At 44.2% G+C, this 17,858-nt stretch overlaps 1 protein-coding gene across 1 annotated transcript in view; it reads left to right on the top strand.

Moving 5' to 3' along the window:
• The window catches only part of LOC147448302 (phosphatidate phosphatase PAH1-like), a 53,239-nt gene extending 36,054 nt beyond the window's left edge, over positions 1–17,185 (top strand). The window contains exons 9-10 of the mRNA XM_086524154.1: positions 16,605–16,681; positions 16,770–17,185. Coding sequence (XP_086380280.1) covers positions 16,605–16,681; positions 16,770–16,806 — 114 coding nt within the window. The 3' untranslated portion in view covers positions 16,807–17,185. The remainder of the gene's footprint in view (positions 1–16,604; positions 16,682–16,769) is intronic.
• The last annotated feature ends 673 nt before the right edge of the window (positions 17,186–17,858 follow it).

The raw sequence follows: 17,858 nt of genomic DNA, 5'->3' as shown, positions 1-17,858 counted from the left end.
AGGTGAAGCTTGCTCACTAAGGAAGTGCTGACAAAATTTGTGGAACATCCACTATCCACGGGCACATTGATTGGATATTGACCAATGAAACCAAGAAGACTGAGAACCTGGTTGGAAAGATCAATAGGAACTGAGGTGCGATTGTGGGCATTTAGCATTAAGGCGCTAACCACTTTGGATACTCGAATCGCACGAACTGCCTGTTTGCCTTTGTTCTTTATAGGAGGTGGACAGTGTTCTGAATCTGTACATGACTCCATATTTGAATTTTGCCGTATATTTGAAGGCTTGGACGCTTTGAACATTCATACCACCTGTGTGGACCACTACAAATTGTGCACAATCTTGTGCGGTTGGGCTGAGAGGTGGAGGGAGCCGAGGAAGAGGCTTGTTGCTCTATTGAACCATTATGACGACCGTTATATCAGTGGTCGGACCGAAATTGTCCTCGATTCCGATTGTTGTTGCTGGAAGAGGAACCGTTATATGAAGCTGCTGCTTGGCCAGAGAACCGAGGCCGAAAAGACTGCTGTCTAGAAAATTGTTGTCCAAAAGACTGAGGCTGTTGTAGTGAGCGCCGATTAGGATTAAAGTTGCTTGTGCGACCACGTTGAGAAAAGCGGCCACTGGTTGAAGGCTGATTGCCCATAAATGAGGTCCGTGTTGGACGGCAATTGTCTCCAAGCCGTTCGACATAAGCAATGGCAGCATCTAGTGTAGTTGGGTTAAACTTTTGCACATCATCCTTCAGGTTGGGTTCTAGTCCGTCGATAAAACTGTGTAGTTTATCCGATGAACTGAGGGTCTCTATCTCCAGAGTTAGCCTTTGGAACTCTATGATATATGTGGCCAAGGAACCTGTTTGGTTCAAGCGGCGGAGAGCAGACCGGGCATGAAAGTCCGCATTCGCAGGTTCAAATGCTTTGCGAATGGAGCACCGGAATTTGTCCCATGAAGGGGTGTGTTTACCGTCAGCAACTCTACGTTGCCACCACAGGAACGGTGAATCTTTTAATAATGGACTGGCCAATGCAACTTTCTTACTTTCCACCAAGTCTATATTGGACAGGTAGATCTCCATCGTAAATATCCATTGGTCTAGCACGCGCTTGTTGCGGCGACCATTGTATGGTTCTGACAGCTTAACATCGAGCTTCTTTTTCTGTGCGGAATTAATTTTTTTTTATAAAGAAGCTGTAATTTATTATTGTCTACCTCTGTTGTAGGATCTGGTTCGTCTTCGTGTGCGTCCACTGAAGCTTCTGAAGAAGAGGATGAAGCAGCAGAAGGGTTTGCTCGAGAAGAAGCATGTGTCTGTTGCATCTGCTCCAAACGAGGGTTGAGGAAAGCAAGGCTTGTTGTAAAAGTCTGTTGTAACGCTTCCATTTGTTCCTTGAGAAGAGCAAGCATCTGCGCCTGCTGGCCATCTTCTTCTGCTTGGGATGTCGACATGGTTCTGCCTGAGAGAGAATACCGAGGAGAAGCTGGAGAAGTATGGGGCATGTAGATAGGAGAAACCGCTACCGAAGATTCGCCGAACTCTGCTATGAAATCTAGATCCAGGTCGAAATCCTCGAGATCCTCGATCTCGTCCACTGGAGGTGTTTCCTCTTGAGCGGGCGTCAATGGTGTATAATCTGGAATGAGAATCTCGCTGTGAACACGCACCGGCGGTTGGAGTGAAATAATATTGTCGATCACGTCTACTCTGCACTCTGTCAGTGAGTAGGCGAGATGAGGGTTTCGACCAAGGAAGTACTCGTAGTGCTGAAGATACCGGGGTTCGCACATCAGAACAATATGCCACACCACTCAAGTTGGGAACTGTGTCGAGTGGGGGTGGGTAATGTATAGCAAGTATTCTTGTGGAGCCTGTACAACCTGGGGTACTGGAGCTAGTATCTCTACTGGAACGGGAGTGCTTTCGGGAACTGGAGCGTTCACGGGAACAGGGTCTGGCTCCGGCGAATCTAGGATGATAATAATGTCGGGTTCCGGAGTATTGGAAATAACAATGACTTCGCGTTCTGGCAAGACTTCGTCTAGAATCTCGTCTATGTACGAGAGAAAGGGGATTGGAACGTCGAAGGCATCGTCGGCCATGACGGTGAAGAATCCCGCGCACGCAAAATACCCCCAGAGCTAGCGCATAAACATAGAGTAGAGGGTGGCGCTGGTTGAATGTGTCGCTGGCTGATTGGCATTTTGAACGCTGGGTATGATTATACGTATGATTAGAAGAGGCCAAGAGGTGTAATCAAAAGGGGCTTCACACTTGGGTTAAAAAATTGGAGCTTTGGGCGGCCACTTAAAACAGGTAAATTGAGGCCGTTTTTTTGTACGTAAAAGTGAATGGCTGCTAGCGTAAAAATTTGCCTAGCGTAAAAAATTGCCTTGCGTAAAAAGTTCAGCTGTCGCTTGGTGAATTATCGCTTGGAGCATGTGGCGCTTGGGAGAGGATGTGACGCGAGAAGGCTCCAGCGAAGGGGTGCACTTAGCCAGCGTTTCAAAATTTCCGCTTCTCACACGGAGGGGTACTCAACTGAAGAGGTACACACTGGCGGTTGAAAGGGCACACTGTTTCGCATTAACCCATGCATCACCACGAGCACGACTTGTACGGGTACACATAGCCATGCTGATGTCTCTGGTGTGTTGTAGTATGTATTATACAAGAACATAAGTAAATTAAGTTACCTCATGTCGAGATGTATGCGTTGTCCACCGTTCTTCGGATTCCATACAACGCCCGAAGAGGGATAGAGTGTAGCGTCAAGGGTGAGAGGCTCACAACCGTAGGGTCCCGTGAAAAATTTTTGCGGGGATACCACTGTGAGGATTCTAGGTACTAATCCTTTATTAAGTACTTAAACTTATGATAAAGACTTAAGAAACTTGAATTGAATTCAGGAACAAGACTCAGAAGACTCTGTGTTTGATTGATTGAAAGTGTGATACAAGGGCTCCTTATATAGGAGACGAAGAGACAAATGAAAAGACACATCTCTTGGTGAAGAGACACGACTTTAGATGTAAACACACATCCTTTCGGCGAAGAGCTGCAACCGATGGGTGAAGAGTCGCACCCGTAGAGCGAAGAGTCACATAGCCATGCTACTGTCTCTGGTGTGTTGTAGTATGTATTATACGAGAATAGAAGTAAATTAACACTAGAATGGTAACCTAACAGGACATAAAAGTGTCCTTTTAGGGTTTTGGGAAAAAATTACAAAACCATAGTAGATCCACTCATTTTGAAAAATCCTTTCATGAGCTTATAGTTCAATAACTACTACATATGGAAAAAATGAGAAACTTGTAATTTTTCTCATCCCTTGGTCACTACAAGCCTCCAAAGTTGATGGACCAGTGCATTTTCCCCAAAACAACAATTTCTTACGGTTGATTGCATATAAATAAGAGTGGGGATTTTTGTAGGACATGAGATAAAATGCCCCGTTAACTTCAATGGGTTGGTGACCAAAATATATGGTTGCTTTTACCTCACTAATTTTTTTTTGTGCAAAAAAAATAGGTACAAAAAAGTTGCATTATTGCCATTTTGCGGACCTATCATCAAAGTTTCTATAGTCACGCTCAATACAGATACTATATACATGTTTTCTTAGTTCCCTTTGGGCCTTTGGATTCAAAAGTAGCCATGGAGCATGTCAAAATGATAATGGATCTATTACAATTGGAACCTTGGGGGCAATGATAAAGTGCTAAATACAGTAAACATGCAAAAACTGGGTTTAGCATTATGACCTCTAGAAACCCATAGAAACTACTCAATATCCAGCCAAGTTTGGAGTCTATGATTAGATATGGTTACTACCTACAAAATACACACAATTGGCCTAATAAACTAGCAATATTGAGAAAGTTATACTTGCTACTCTAAAATGTATCGTATTCTTTAGCAATCAAATAACTCAACCATCATCATATACTATGCTATATAGCATATTAGGTCCCCCAAAACTCAAGGAAGATTAGATTTATATTATACATTACACTGACACAATCAAAATTGAATTTGGATATCAAGAAAGCCACCAAAAAAATCATAAAAGTGCTAATTTTGGCCAAAAAAACAGGATTATGCAATTCTTGTAAATTGGTCATAACTTTCAATTTTAACACTTAGCTCTCCTTACAAGCATCAAAACATGTTGAGAACTATGAAGGCCTAACCTCTAGCCATCTAAACATCACAAACATGAAGTTTAGAGTGGTATAGTTGCCAAAAATTGAAAAAAAGCCAAAAACAGGACCCGTTTTTTCACACAGTTTAGGTTAAAAAATGTTGTGCAAGAGTAAGGTTAACGATGAGATCGATACTCGAAAAAAAATGCTAAGTTTTTTTCAGCTCATAAGGAAACTTTGTGGATATATAGCACCTAGAAAATCATTTTCATACTCTTCAAATAATTCAAGCAAAATGGTCACTTAACAGGACACAAAAGTGTCCAAGGACATAAAAGTGTCCTGTTACCATTCTAGTGTTAAGTTACCTCGTGTTGAGATGTGTGTGTAGGCCACCATTCTTCGGATTCCATACAACACCGGGAGAGGGGTAGAGTGTAGCGTCAAGGGTGAGAGGCTCACAACCGTAGGGTCTTGGGAAATTTTTTTGCTCTGATACCACTGTGAGGATTCTAGGTACTAATCCTTTATTAAGTACTTAAACTCATGATTAAGACTTAAAAAACTTGAATTGAACTCAGAAACAAGACTCAGAAGACTCTGTGTTTGATTGATTGAAAGTGTGATACAAGGGCTCCTTATATAGGAGACGAAGAGACACAAATGAAAAGACACACCTCTTGGTGAAGAGACATGACTTGGCACGGAACTCCGCCGGGCCAGTGTCGAATAAATTGTGAGCTGTGAACTGTTTTGAAGTGGTTATTTGGTTCTGTCGCGGTAGATTCTTGACTTGGAGTGTCCAAGTCTGTTATAGTGGTATCAGAGCACGGCCGATTTCTCTTCTACGGGAAATCCGATCCCAAATTTTTTTTTCCGCGGCACCTATGGCTTCAGGCAAAGATCAATTGACTTCCTCGGCATCCGGAGATGCGGGAAGGGATTACAACGAAGATTCAGGCAAGGAGTATGGCCCGCCTCGGCCTACTCAGGTGGAGCGTCAGGAGATAGAGCGTTGTCAATTGATCGACGATGCAACCCAAAATTTTCAAAACATATGAGCGAGACTTCTTTCGAGGAGGTGCACACGTAGTGGAGAAAACCATAAAACCACCCCGAAAACCCGCTCTTAAGAAACCTCCTACTCCCAAGAGGTATATAGAGGAAGAATTAGACGAGGTTGATGCACGAATTGCTCAGCTTTTTGACGTGCAAAACAAAGTCAAAAAGCACGACAAAAAGCAAAAGAAAAGCACTGACTTCCTGGGTTACTTGGGTCATCAGTCTACTTTTGAAAAGGCAAAGAAGGAGAAGAAGCGTGTTCGATTTGAAGGAGTACCCAGTTCTTCTTCTTGTCCTTCTTCTTCTGACAGTTCTTCTAGCTCATCTGACTCGAGCAAAAAAGACAGAAAAGGCAAAAAGCGAAGCAAAAAGCAACGCTTCAGAAAGGGCAAGAAAAAGGCAAAGAAGTCTAAATCTCGCCCCGTGGTTGATAGTTCTACAGAGGACTCGTCTAGTTCGGACTCCGATAACAACAACTTTTATGCAAAGAAGAAGAATTTATACAAAGCCAACTAGTATGACTTTCTGGAAAACAAAAGCAAGAAAGCTTGAGAGTTTAAGGAAGGTGGACAATCAATTAAATTTGACACGTTTTCTGGTTGTAGAGATGCTTCGGCTTTGTCTTTTGTATAGCAGTTTGACATCGCTTCCGCGGGAGGACGTTACTTAGAGCACTCAGAGAGCTGCCTCTTACTATAAGGGGAATGCTCGAACTTGGTGGTCCACGCTTCTATTAAACAAGACTGCGTCAGTTAAATGGCTGAAATTCAAGAGGCTTTTTATTTCTTCTTGGCTGACTCGAGAGTATGAACGTGATATACGAATTGCTTGGAACCATCTTCAAATGACCAAGAAGGATACAGTGGACGCTTATTGCGAGAGATTCTGGAGCTCTTTTCTACCCGCCTCTTCATTCAAGAAGATCTCGTTCAAGGAACAAATTGAGCGGTTTACCTTGGGTCTTCCTACAGAGATCCGAGATCTCTGCTTGGAACAGAAGTCAGCTTCTATTCAGGAGTCGATGAGTCATGCGAAATGGGGTTTTGCCATTCACTCTGGCAGTCTAACCTACCCCACCGATGAGATCATGACACAAAGAGCCGAACAAACTTCGACAAATGAAAGTAGAAAGAGAAAGAGCAATCCCTAAAACAAGGATGCACGACCCAAGCTTACTCCTCAGGAGAGAGCTCGCTTCATCAAGGAAGGGAAGTGCTTTGGATGCGGGGAACTGGACATATCTCCGCGAAGTGCCCTAAAAAGGCACAGAAAGAAAAAAATGACAAGGACGACGAAAAGCCTGAGAGTTCGAGAGCAGCTGAGGAACGTGGAAGAAAAGGCAAGATGAAAACAGGACTGGTTCCAGATTGCGTGGGTACCGATCCCAGCACGTTGGACGAGAGTACAGAACTTTGCCGAGCTTGGGGCAAAGTGAAAGACCAAGAAGCCCTGATCTTCTTTGATGGAGGAGCCAAGGCCAACTTCATTTTACCGGAATTGGCGGCGCGGCTCGAGATCACTCCCGATCGGATGGGACCACTTGCGGAGGCAGTTCTAGCGGCACCCGGCAGGGACGTAGCCATTACACCTGTCATTGGCAAACTTCGGTTGCATTGTCAGGGGTATTTGGGGCATGAGGACTTTTACATAATGCCTTTGGAAGGTTGTGATGTTCTCTTGGGAATTCCCTAATACCACAAGAACAACGCCGTGGTCGACTATTGGGCGAGGAAAGCGACATTGACCACAGAGAAGGGCAGAAGCATTTTACTCGATATTAAACTTAAGGGCGAGTCTGACCCTATTGTATCGGCTTCGGCCATTTCAAAGTTAATGAAATCCAGTCTGTTTGTTTACTCGATCTTTATGAAAGAGTTGAGTGATGAGGATAGGATAAATATGTTTGAACTTGATAAAGAACGCCAAGATTTTCTCCACTCTCATGCTGATTGCTTCTCAGAGGGCTTGCCAGGCGAGTTACCACTTGCTCGTCCTGAAGATCATACTATTGATATGATACCTGGAAGCACACCATCGAACCGGCCACCTTACCGCGTGAGCCGAGCACAAAAGGAAGAGATTATGAACCAAGTGAAAGACCTCTTGGAAAAGGGTCTTGTCCAGCCTAGTACTTCACCGTATTGCTCTCCAGTGTTGTTGGTTTTGAAGAAAGACGGATCTTGGAGAATGTGCATCGATTATAGAGCTCCCAACAAAATCACCATGAAGAACAGATTTTCGATTCCTAGGATCGATGATATACTCGACAGATTACAGGGATCCTCGTGTTTTAGCAGGATTGATTTGAAGAGTGGATATCATCAGATCCGAATCGCGCCGGAGACGACTACAAGACATCCTTTTGGACGACTTTTGGGTTATTTCAGTTTTTGGTGATGCCTTTTGGCTTAACCAATGCTCCTGCGACATTTAATCGGATGATGGACAAGATTTTTCGAGAGTACATGCTATTTGTTGGCACTTTCTTTGATGATATCATTGTTTTCTCCAAGGATGAGGCAGAACATAGAGACCATCTGCTTCAAGTCTTTCTGGCATTACAAGATCACAAGTTAGTGATTTTTGCAAAGAAAAGTGAATTTTTCCTACCAAAGATACACTTTTTGAGACACATTGTGCCAGCAGGCAGGAGTGCAGCAGGCAGGAGTGCAGATGGATCCGGCCAAGATAGAGACTATCCATGATTGGCCCGATTTGAAGAATGTCCATGAAGTTAGAAGCTTCTTGGGATTGTGTTCATACTATTGACGGTTTATTCGAAAGTTTGCAGAGGTTGCCCCCCCTTTGCATATCTGGACACAAAAAGGAGTCCCTTTCTCGTGGAGACCCACAGAGGTGACTGCCTTTCAGACTTTGAAAGAGAAATTGACTACGGGACCAGTTTTGACTTTGCTGGACTTGCAGAAGTCATTCAAAGTATATTGTGATGCTTGTGGTCGTAGTCTGAGTGCGGTCTTAATGCAAGAAGGCCATGTCATCGCTTACGAGAGCCGATTGTTCTCAAGGCAGGAATTGACAACACAGATTTATGAGAGAGAGCTTTTGGCGGTTATCCATGCTCTTACTCAGTGGTGGCACTACCTACTCGGAGCGGATTTTTTACTGTCTTTACAGACCATCAGAGTTTACGCTACTTGTCACAGAAGCAGCTATTGGAAAAGCAGCTGCAGTGGGCGAACATCTTGTCACAGTTTCACTTCCAGATTGTCCATGTTCGGGGACAGAAGAATTTGGTGGCAGATGCATTGTCTCGGAAGCAGTTGGTTCTGGCTATTTCCGCGATACATCATAGGAGCTTTGAAAATATGGTCGATCATTACGCCACGGATACGGATTTTGCAGGCGTTTTCACACGGATACGGGATGGGGAGACAGTAGCTGGATATTCCATTTGGGATGGCTACTTAATGAGAAAAACCATGTTGTGCGTTACACAACCATTGAGGGAAAAGGTTATGACTGAATGCCATTGTCCGCCTTTTACGCGGCATTGCTACCACCATGAAAGAGGTAGAGAGATACTTCTTTTGGCCGAGACTCAAGAAGGATGTGGACGAGTTTGTGCGCAGTTGCTTGGTATGGCAGAAGGTCAAGTTTGACATGCATAAAGCTTAGGGATTGTTACAGCCTTTGCCCATACCCACCCGCCTCTGGGAAAGTATTCCAATGGATTTCATTTTGATCTCCCGAGACACAGAGTGGTCACGATGGTATCTGGATTGTTATTGACAGATTTAGCAAGCAGGCTCATTTCATTCCAGTGAAGAGAATAGTTAAGCCGGATCACTTAGCGAGACTGTTTGTGGCCCAGATCTTCAGATTACATGGCATGCTCGAGACAATTGTCTCCAACAAGGACCCCGGATTTACGAGTTTGTTTTGGAAGGCAATTTGGGAGAACATTGGCACGCGGTTGCAGTTCTCGACGTCTTTCCACCGGCAGACTGACGGGCAATCTGAGATTGCCAATTCAGTGGTTTTAGATTTATTGAAGTCTTATACCTCGGATCAGAAGACTCAATGGGAAAAGTATCTACCTTTGGTGGAATTTGCCTACAATAACACGATACATTCTTCGACGGGGAAGCCGCCATTTGAGATTATTAAAGGTGCTGTGAAGGTTCCACCCTTCTTAAGCACGAAAGATAAATTTTTTGGAGCCGACGAGTACACGCGCGACTTAGACACGGCTTTTGCCAAGGTCCGCAAGGCTTTGCAGAAATCTTAGGAAAGATAGAAAAAGGCAGCGGATTGCTATCGTCGCGATTTGGAATTGAAGGAGGATGATTGGACGCTCTTACGTTTTGAGAAGGCACGCTTGAGAAAGAAGAAGGGAAAGGAGAGGCTTTTTTCAAAGCTTAGTATGAGATACTACGGACCTTTCCAGATCTCCGAAAAGATCAATGATGTCTCCTTCCGACTTGGAGGATTCACAATGCATTTCATGTGACTCTTGAAACCTTTTTAAGGTGATGTGCCCGAAGATGGGGAGCCCGATGAGCAATTCAAAGTGGAAGAAAACGAGGAGATCCTTGTTCCTGAACAGATTTTGGCACATAAGGACACAAAGAATAAGGGTAAAGTAAGAAGGCGGTTCTTGGTTAAATTCAAGTTCTATCCTGCATTGGATGCGAAGTGGATGGAGAAGGAGGACCTAGTAGATACTCCTCAGATTGTGAACCTTTACCTTGAAGCTTTTGGTTTAGCATAGTCTACTCCAAATGGAACCCCGAATTCAGCTTGGCTGGAGATCTAGTGCAGTGGGTTGCACAAGAGGGGAGTTACTCCGCTCCTTTGTCAACAGATGCCTTGATTTTTAGAATACTAGAGTCATTGATGTCTCTTTGAGCTTCATTGGATACTGAGAGCTGACAATATTCTACTGTATGACTTTATGAAATGGAATTCCTGAATATGAAACTGATTTGTTCTTGACTTGTTTTTAAGTGCAGGAACTGATAGACGAAATGACTGGTGTGAATGATCTCGAATAGACATGTTTGCAATAGGGGTTAGTCTACTGGGCATCTATGAGGTTCCTGAGTGGATCTAGATGCGATTACTAACTGCATCGCCGATAAATCATGGTCTAAGATCTGAATGAATGTTGAATGTCATGTGATGTCTTGTGATGTCGTGTGATGTGATTGCCGATTGATACATGTGCTAGATGTGTGTTCCTAGTGCGTTGGTACTAACAGTCAGTGTCTGCTAAGACAATTTATGGCTTATGTCTGTTTTGCAGGCGTAATTGAGGGTGATTACAATGCTTTCAAGAGGGGGGTATGTCACAACTCTGTGACGTGGTTGCTCGGTACACACACACCCTCTGGCAAAGGATGCAGAAATGGATGACATGGCTGCCTGCTGCTGAAAAACAGCCTGCGGAGAGCTTGGCAAAACGTTGACGTGGCTTGATGCTGACATGGCTTGCGTACGGACTAACTGTTGACGTGGCATATTCAAAATTTGCGGCGCATATTGCGGAATGCTGACAGCGTGCGGCAGTTTGCTTTTGGCTACGTAAATCTCAGTTTTGGCTACACATTCGTGGCTGAAGCTTTTTGAAGGTTACTTTATTTTATTAAAGCATAAGAGCTTGAGAGAGAGAAATTCCCTCTGCTTTATTTATGAAAGCTTTTGATTTTCAGTTTTTGGGAAGCTTTTGGGGCTCTGCTTTTGGCATCCCTTGTACTCTTTAAATTAGTGGGTAGGCCACTCACAACTCAGAGCATCTGGACGTAGAGTCTGAGTGTGAGCGCCTGCCCACACTCTTGTACTTTGAACTCAGATTAATACAAAAAGAAATACCGAAAGGGGGGGGCCGGTCTTTGGGGCCAATATCTCTAGGCATGGAACTCCACCGGGCCAGTGTCGAATAAATTGTGAACTGTGAACTGTTTTGAAGTGGTTATTTGGTGCTGTCGTGGTAGATTCTTGACTTGGAGTGTCCAAGTCTGTTACATTGGTCTTCGTATGCGCAATGACATTCTAGTCGTTGGATGCCTCTGTGTTCTCTTTTCTTCTTAGTGCTCTGTGTCACAAGATGGGCACCACGTGCCAATAGAAAAGAACAGATTGAACAAACTTTTAGCACTTCAATAACAACTGAAATTGAAAGAGAGAGAGCATACACGACATGGAGTGGCGGAATTCCGCCCCAGAGAGTATTGGCCCCAAACGTTGGGGCCCCTTTCGGTATTTTTTTATATTGCTTTAATTGAGTACAATGTTGGTACTCCAATCCCTGCACTTTCACAATGAAGCATACCAGAGAATGAGCCTTTGCACATATTTAAAGGCCCTTAGCCTCAAAAGCAGTCACATGAAAAGCAGTAAACGCAAAAGCATTTGATCCAAAAGCGTTGCACCTAGAAAGCTGACAGCGCGTTTTGCGGAAATCTGTACAGGTTGCCACGTCAGCAGTCAGCGAGAAAGGTGGAATTCCATACATATTGCCACGTCAGCATGTCAACGCAGATTGCGGAAATGTGTACAAGCTGTTGCCATGTCATCAATTGATAGCGCGTATGTGCGTGTGTGGGCTTGCTTAATAGTGCCTTTATGTCACTTGGGCCCCATTGGACGGGGTCCCATCAGCTGGTAGGTCTTCTTCTTCTTCTTCTTCTGCTTCTTCTTCTTAGGGTTTAGGCCCCTCGCCTGGGATCTGCAAGTCGGCTCCGTTCTTCAGTGGCTTGACACGCCATCAATTTGTGACATCCCCCCTTCTTGAAAAGAAAGTAATTGTCCGTGATTACAACATATCTGCAAAGAACTCAAGTTAGCTCAAAAATTTCTGAGAGTCATTGCAAGGGACAATCCGAGGGACAATCAGTTTCTCATTCCAAATCGGAGCTCTTGATTTCCTGGGTCGTTGGCTTCCCAGAAGAATCTCATCCAATAAGGAGTCTCATTCTAGATCGGAACTCTTAAAATCGTGGGTCATAGACTTCCCGAAAGTATCTCATCCAATAAGGAATATTCAGTGATTGGCACATCACAATGCAACACAAATGCTCATATATGCATGCTACAAGACACAAGGAACAACGTCGTTGAGCACTCTCCTGATATAGACGGTCTGCGGTATGAAGCTACCCAACGACCCCCCCCCCCCCCCCCCCCCCGCATATAACCTAAAAGGTCCGGGCCATGAGTTTAGAGGACTAGTACAACCAAACACTCCCAGACCGCAGCATGCGTCGCTTGGAGGTTCAAGTATACAATCAAATGCTCCCCAGACATCCCGTCTGCGTCGTTCAGAGGTTCAAACAAATATCAAAACATCATTTCTCACTACTACTCCCGGGGGTAAATCACCAATCAATGAAACCAGTATTAAAAACCAGAGTCAAACATTTCAAATCGGCACCAAGACAGGTTTAAAACAAATAACATCCATTTCAAACAATACTTTCTCAAACTGTGTTCAAAAGTATCTAACTATAAAAACAACTAGAGAATTCATTCAGGGTTTTGGACAACCGAACTTTGAGGACGACTGGCTAGCCCTTCAGCATCATGGTGATGGTTCGGTTCCGAATCAGTATTAAAAACCAGAGTCAAACATTTCAAATCGGCACCAAGACAGGTTTAAAACAAATAACATCCATTTCAAACAATACTTTCTCAAACTGTGTTCAAAAGTATCTAACTATAAAAACAACTAGAGAATTCATAGAGGGTTTTGGACAACCGAACTTTGAGGACGACTGGCTAGCCCTTCAGCATCATGGTGATGGTTCGGTTCCGAACCTGGAGAGTTGCATCATTCTTTTCGTGCTAGGGCATGCCCAAGAGAACGTTGCAATTGCCCAACTTGATAATGTGGAATTGGCTTTTCCATGATAATCTTGGATAGTCATTGGAAGAGCACCAATGAGCGGTACCACTTTCTAAGTTTGCCCCGTGGCTAGGTAAGCTTCAATTTCTCCACCCTTTGCATCATAATCAAAGTGCATCTGCTTCAAGATTTCTGGATGGATGAAGTTCTCTGTAGCTCCGGGGTCAAAGAAAATAAGGGCTTTCAAGTCGTTGACTTTGTCATATACTCGACACAATTCATTTGTACTTTCAATGTGTATGCCATAGATATCAGGGACTAGTCCAATAGCGGGTCTAGCTCTCTTGGCTGGAGGTGGCCCTGAGGATCGTTCTGTCGTGGGAGCAGAAGGTTGCTCTGAAGAGGTCGCGGCCCGTTCAGGACATGCAGTAAATGTATGCCCTGTTTGAAAACATTTCTTGTAAAAGGGTTTCTCGTCGACACTGTGTCGGATGAGGCCTTTGAGGTTGGGTGTCACGAGACTCCCGAGAATTTGTTCGTTGTTGTCGAGAGTTGTGGTTAGTGGACTGAGGTTCTTTTGTGGTAAACTCCAACTTTCCCTTCATCAGTTTGTAGCCGACCGTGGCATGGTCCATAAGCTCTTGCATGGTGGAGACTTGCTTGGAGAGACAATATTCTTGCAATGGTGATGGTAGTCCAATGGTGTATCGCTCGCATTGGGCCTCCAAGGGAATGAACCTAAAGAAGGACACCGGAAGGTACACGTCGAGAAACCTTTGGTTATAGTCATCCATGGTTTCGATGGCAAGCATTTTCAAGTTGGCCCCCTCTGCGAAAATCCGAACTTCAAAGAGAGAAGTCGTGTAACTGCGTGCAAAAATTGCCTTGAAAGCTTGCGAGGTCCTTGGAGCATGCGGTGGTGTCGCGATTGAACTTCACCACTGCATAGCGTTATCTTTAAGAAATCCCGCTGCTCGAGAAATCTTGGATTCTTCTGTATAGCTCCCCAAAGCATAAATGTTGTCAAATTGCTGTAGGAACTGCAATGCTTTCTTCCGATCTTTCACCCCAGAAAAAGTGAAAAATTTGACTGTCGTGCCGCCATCCTTGAAATCTTTGGGTTGGTTAGGCACGTATCCCGGGTACGGATAATAAGGGTATCCATATGGGCTCCAATCATTGTAACCTGGTGGGGTAGGTGGGGGCAACGACGGTGGCAAAGGCGGTTGCACTGGATTAGGTCAGATGGCTGCACCATATTCCTGAAAGACCCCCGATCGGAACGGATGGCACCCGGGGCATCAGAGGGGGTAACATGTAATTCAAAAATTGTTGAAAGCTTTGCAGCATCAAAAGATTCTGCTGAGGATGCCGCGAAAGAATGTCTTGAAGCTGGTCAAGAAGAAACTGCAAATATTTTGCCGAATCCATGAACGCCATGTCTTGGGTTCTTTATGGCTTATGCCCCTGCAAGACAGCGGTGAAGACGGAAGCGCGCCTGATGCGTGATGAAGTAAGGGTGGGAGTGGCTACTAGGCTAATAAGTCCGGGGTTGGAGCACGAAGATTCTTCAAGTAAAATTGCAGTAGCCTTTGGAAGCGCCGGTTTTTGTCTGCCCTTTTGTAGGACCGGTATGCTTTCAGAAAAGAACACGCCTGATGCTCTTACCACCGTCACAAGACGGGCACTATATGCCAATAGAAAAGAACAGACTTAACACACTTTTAGCACTTCAATAACAACCGAAACTGAAAGAGAGAGCACACTCGACACGGTGTGGCGGAATGCCACCAAGAGAGTATTGACCCCAAACGTTGGCGCCCCTTTCGGTATTTCTTTATATTGCTTCAACTAAGTACAATGCTGATACTCCAATCCCTGCACCTTCACACTAAAGCATGCCAGAGAATGAGCCCTCTTCACATATTTAAAGGCCCTTGGCCTCAAAAGCAGTTACATGAAAAACAGTAAACTCAAAAGCATCTAGTCCAAAAGCGCTACACCCAAAAAGCTGCCAGCGCGTTTTGCGGAAATCCATATAGGCTGCCACGTCAGCAGTCATTGGGAAACGCGGAATTTTGTACATACTGCCACATCAGCATGTCAACGCAGATTGTGGAAATCCGTACAGACTGCTGCCACGTCAACAGTTGTTAGCGCGTTTGTGTGTGTGTGTGGGCTTGCTTAATTTCTATTGCCTTTGTCACTTGGGCCCCATCGGACGGGGTCCCATAAGTTGGTAGGACTTCTTCTTCTTCTTAGGGTTTAGGCCCCTCGGCCGAGATCTGCAAGTCGGCTCCGTTCTTCAGTGGCTTGACACGTCAGCAATTTGTGACAGCTCTGTGTAAAGTTAACAGGTAATTGAATTAGTACTGCCCTCTACGATGTACATGCCGGTTATAGATGACCATTAGCTAGAGGATGGAGATAATGCAAAGAAAGTGAAAATTGACACCACAATGTTACTGGACTAAAGTCCGTCCAAATGCTCTAATCAATCCATAGATGTATTAATTGGCCATGTTGGAGCAAGATAGACTCAAGATTGGTAGCCTAGTCATAGTGTAGATTAGGATTAGTGCTGCATGCCTGTATGGTCCATGGCACAGCCATGTGGCATGTGGTGAATAGCTCTCCCCACCATCGTTTCTATGAAGAAGGTAGATGTGGTTGGACGTGGATCGGAAGGCTCTGGTATTGTTGACTGCGCAGGTACCTTACAGAATCTCTGTGCATAGTCATGCCATCTGTGTGGGCACTGGGTCCTCAATGCATAGTCACAGGGAATGGCCATTTTTGGGTCTGCTGTACCCGTTCCCCATTCACAATTCCCGTTCCAATCCTCATTCCATGTGACTATATAGTCACAGGCAATGGCAATTCATGCCATCCCCCGTTCCCGTTCGCCATTCCCCTTTCCTGTTCCTTGTGACTATACCTCAATGGGCATGGATGGGCGAGGCTTCGTAATTGGGGGCATACCAGAGGTGAATCATGACTCATGACTAGGTGGAACAACTTTAGCTCCTAGGCCTTCTTGAACTTCCGCTTTTTATGGCGGGTGAGAAACTTGTATTATGCACTCTTTCATGGGTGACATTTGGTAGAATGCTGTCTCCATCTCAGCGACAGAGGGTTACATGTTGAGCAAGTCGGCAGTAAAAAACATATTTTCAAAATTTTTCAGGCACACTCGTTCTATTGGAGGTAAAAATATGCTTTTGAAGGGCATGCCTGCATTGGCGACTTGTCCCATGAAAGCCATATCTGGCAGTCTTCAAGTAATAATCAGAGTAGATCATTGCACATAAACAACACCAAATGTGTATCCGGTCTTATGGAATCCTTAAGATTAGAGGGGTGCCTAAGAGTAGGAACTTTCTGCTGCTCTTATCTCACTGTTGTGGTGATGGTTAGATTCTGTCTAAACCCTTAATTAAAGGTTGGTATGCTCGATGGCTATTTATGTCAAAGGTACTATAACAGATTTTTATTGTGCGAAAGATGCTGACTGAGATTTGAAGTTCATGGGCAATTACACAGTGTGAGGGTCCTAATAAGAAACACTTATTGCATTGTGATATGGCAGGAGGATTTCAATTCCTGGAATTTCTGGAAGCTTCCCCTTCCTGATATAGGTGATGAGATCAGCTCAAATACTAAAAGGTATATATATAGTTGGTACAGTTTAAGATTGACAAGCGTTTGACGAGAATCGCAACTTATTTCTCTGGATTCCTTCTCTAATGTGCAGCACAAAGGTCAAAAAGAGCACTAGTTCTAAAAAGTAGTGTACAGTATGAGATTTTCCTTTGAAGACTTAATTGAAGAGGGAGAGGAAGCATTGCTTGTAACTGGCAGGCAGGAATAATCACCCTTGTGCTACTTGATTTCTAGCCTAATCATTAGAATGGCCATTTTTTGCCTGCCCCCAAGGGGTTGGGTCCATTTTGTAAAGAATTGAGAGATGAATTGTACACTTTGTGAATATATATACTTGAAGAGGTTTTGGTGGGCCTCTTTGGGAAAGAAAATGTTAAGACGAGAGGGGCTGGCTTGTAATGCTATGCTGAGCATGTCATTTGATAGCTATCATCATTCGATAGCTCTTGTCCTTGGGAAGTCAAAAGGACAGTTATTGTATAATAATAGGATAGGTCTTTGAGTTCTCTTGGGATTGTTCCTGCGACAATAAAACTCTCTCTCTCTCTCTCTCTCTCTCTCTCTCTCTCTCTCTCTCTCTCTCTCGACTAATGATGGATTGTGATTCATGTTCCTAAGCCTTCGCTAAATGTGACCACAGAATTTATGATCTAGAGTGTCATGTTTGGAAGCTAAAACCCCAGCCAAAGTCAAATCTTGACTTAAAGCTTTGAGATTTAGAAAATCTCACTTGTAATCCAAACTAGGGGTCCACACTCAAAAAGGATCATGGCCGAGTAGTCTACTAAGCATGTTGAGTCAAACCTAACTTTCAAAAGTTAATTGATCCAAAAACGATGGATCATGATCCATGTACACCAAACCTGTTTTCATTTATAGTTTGTACACTTGTTCCTTGAGTTATTAAGTCGATTGGTGAAGTTTGACCACGTTTGGTTTGTGTGCGCGTGCGCGAGCGTGTGTGTGCGTGTGTGTGTGTGTGTGTGTGTGTGTGTGAGAGAGAGAGAGAGAGAGAGAGAGAGAGAGAGAGAGAGAGAGAGAGAGAGTAAGCTTTGAGAGATTTGGGCTTGTTAGGACAAATGTCCGTGTTCTGCTTTAATGTCGTGTGTTTTGGACAATTATTCTCTCTGGTGGGAATTGGCTTTTTTAGATTGTTATGTCAATTTGATTTCTACAATGG

The sequence above is a fragment of the Adiantum capillus-veneris genome, chromosome 11, assembly GCF_014529385.1.
Source record: "Adiantum capillus-veneris isolate H3 chromosome 11, ASM1452938v2, whole genome shotgun sequence".
Lineage (NCBI taxonomy): Eukaryota > Viridiplantae > Streptophyta > Polypodiopsida > Polypodiales > Pteridaceae > Adiantum > Adiantum capillus-veneris.
Note: the sequence above shows the minus strand (reverse complement) of the source record. Positions and strands in the feature narration are given on the sequence as shown.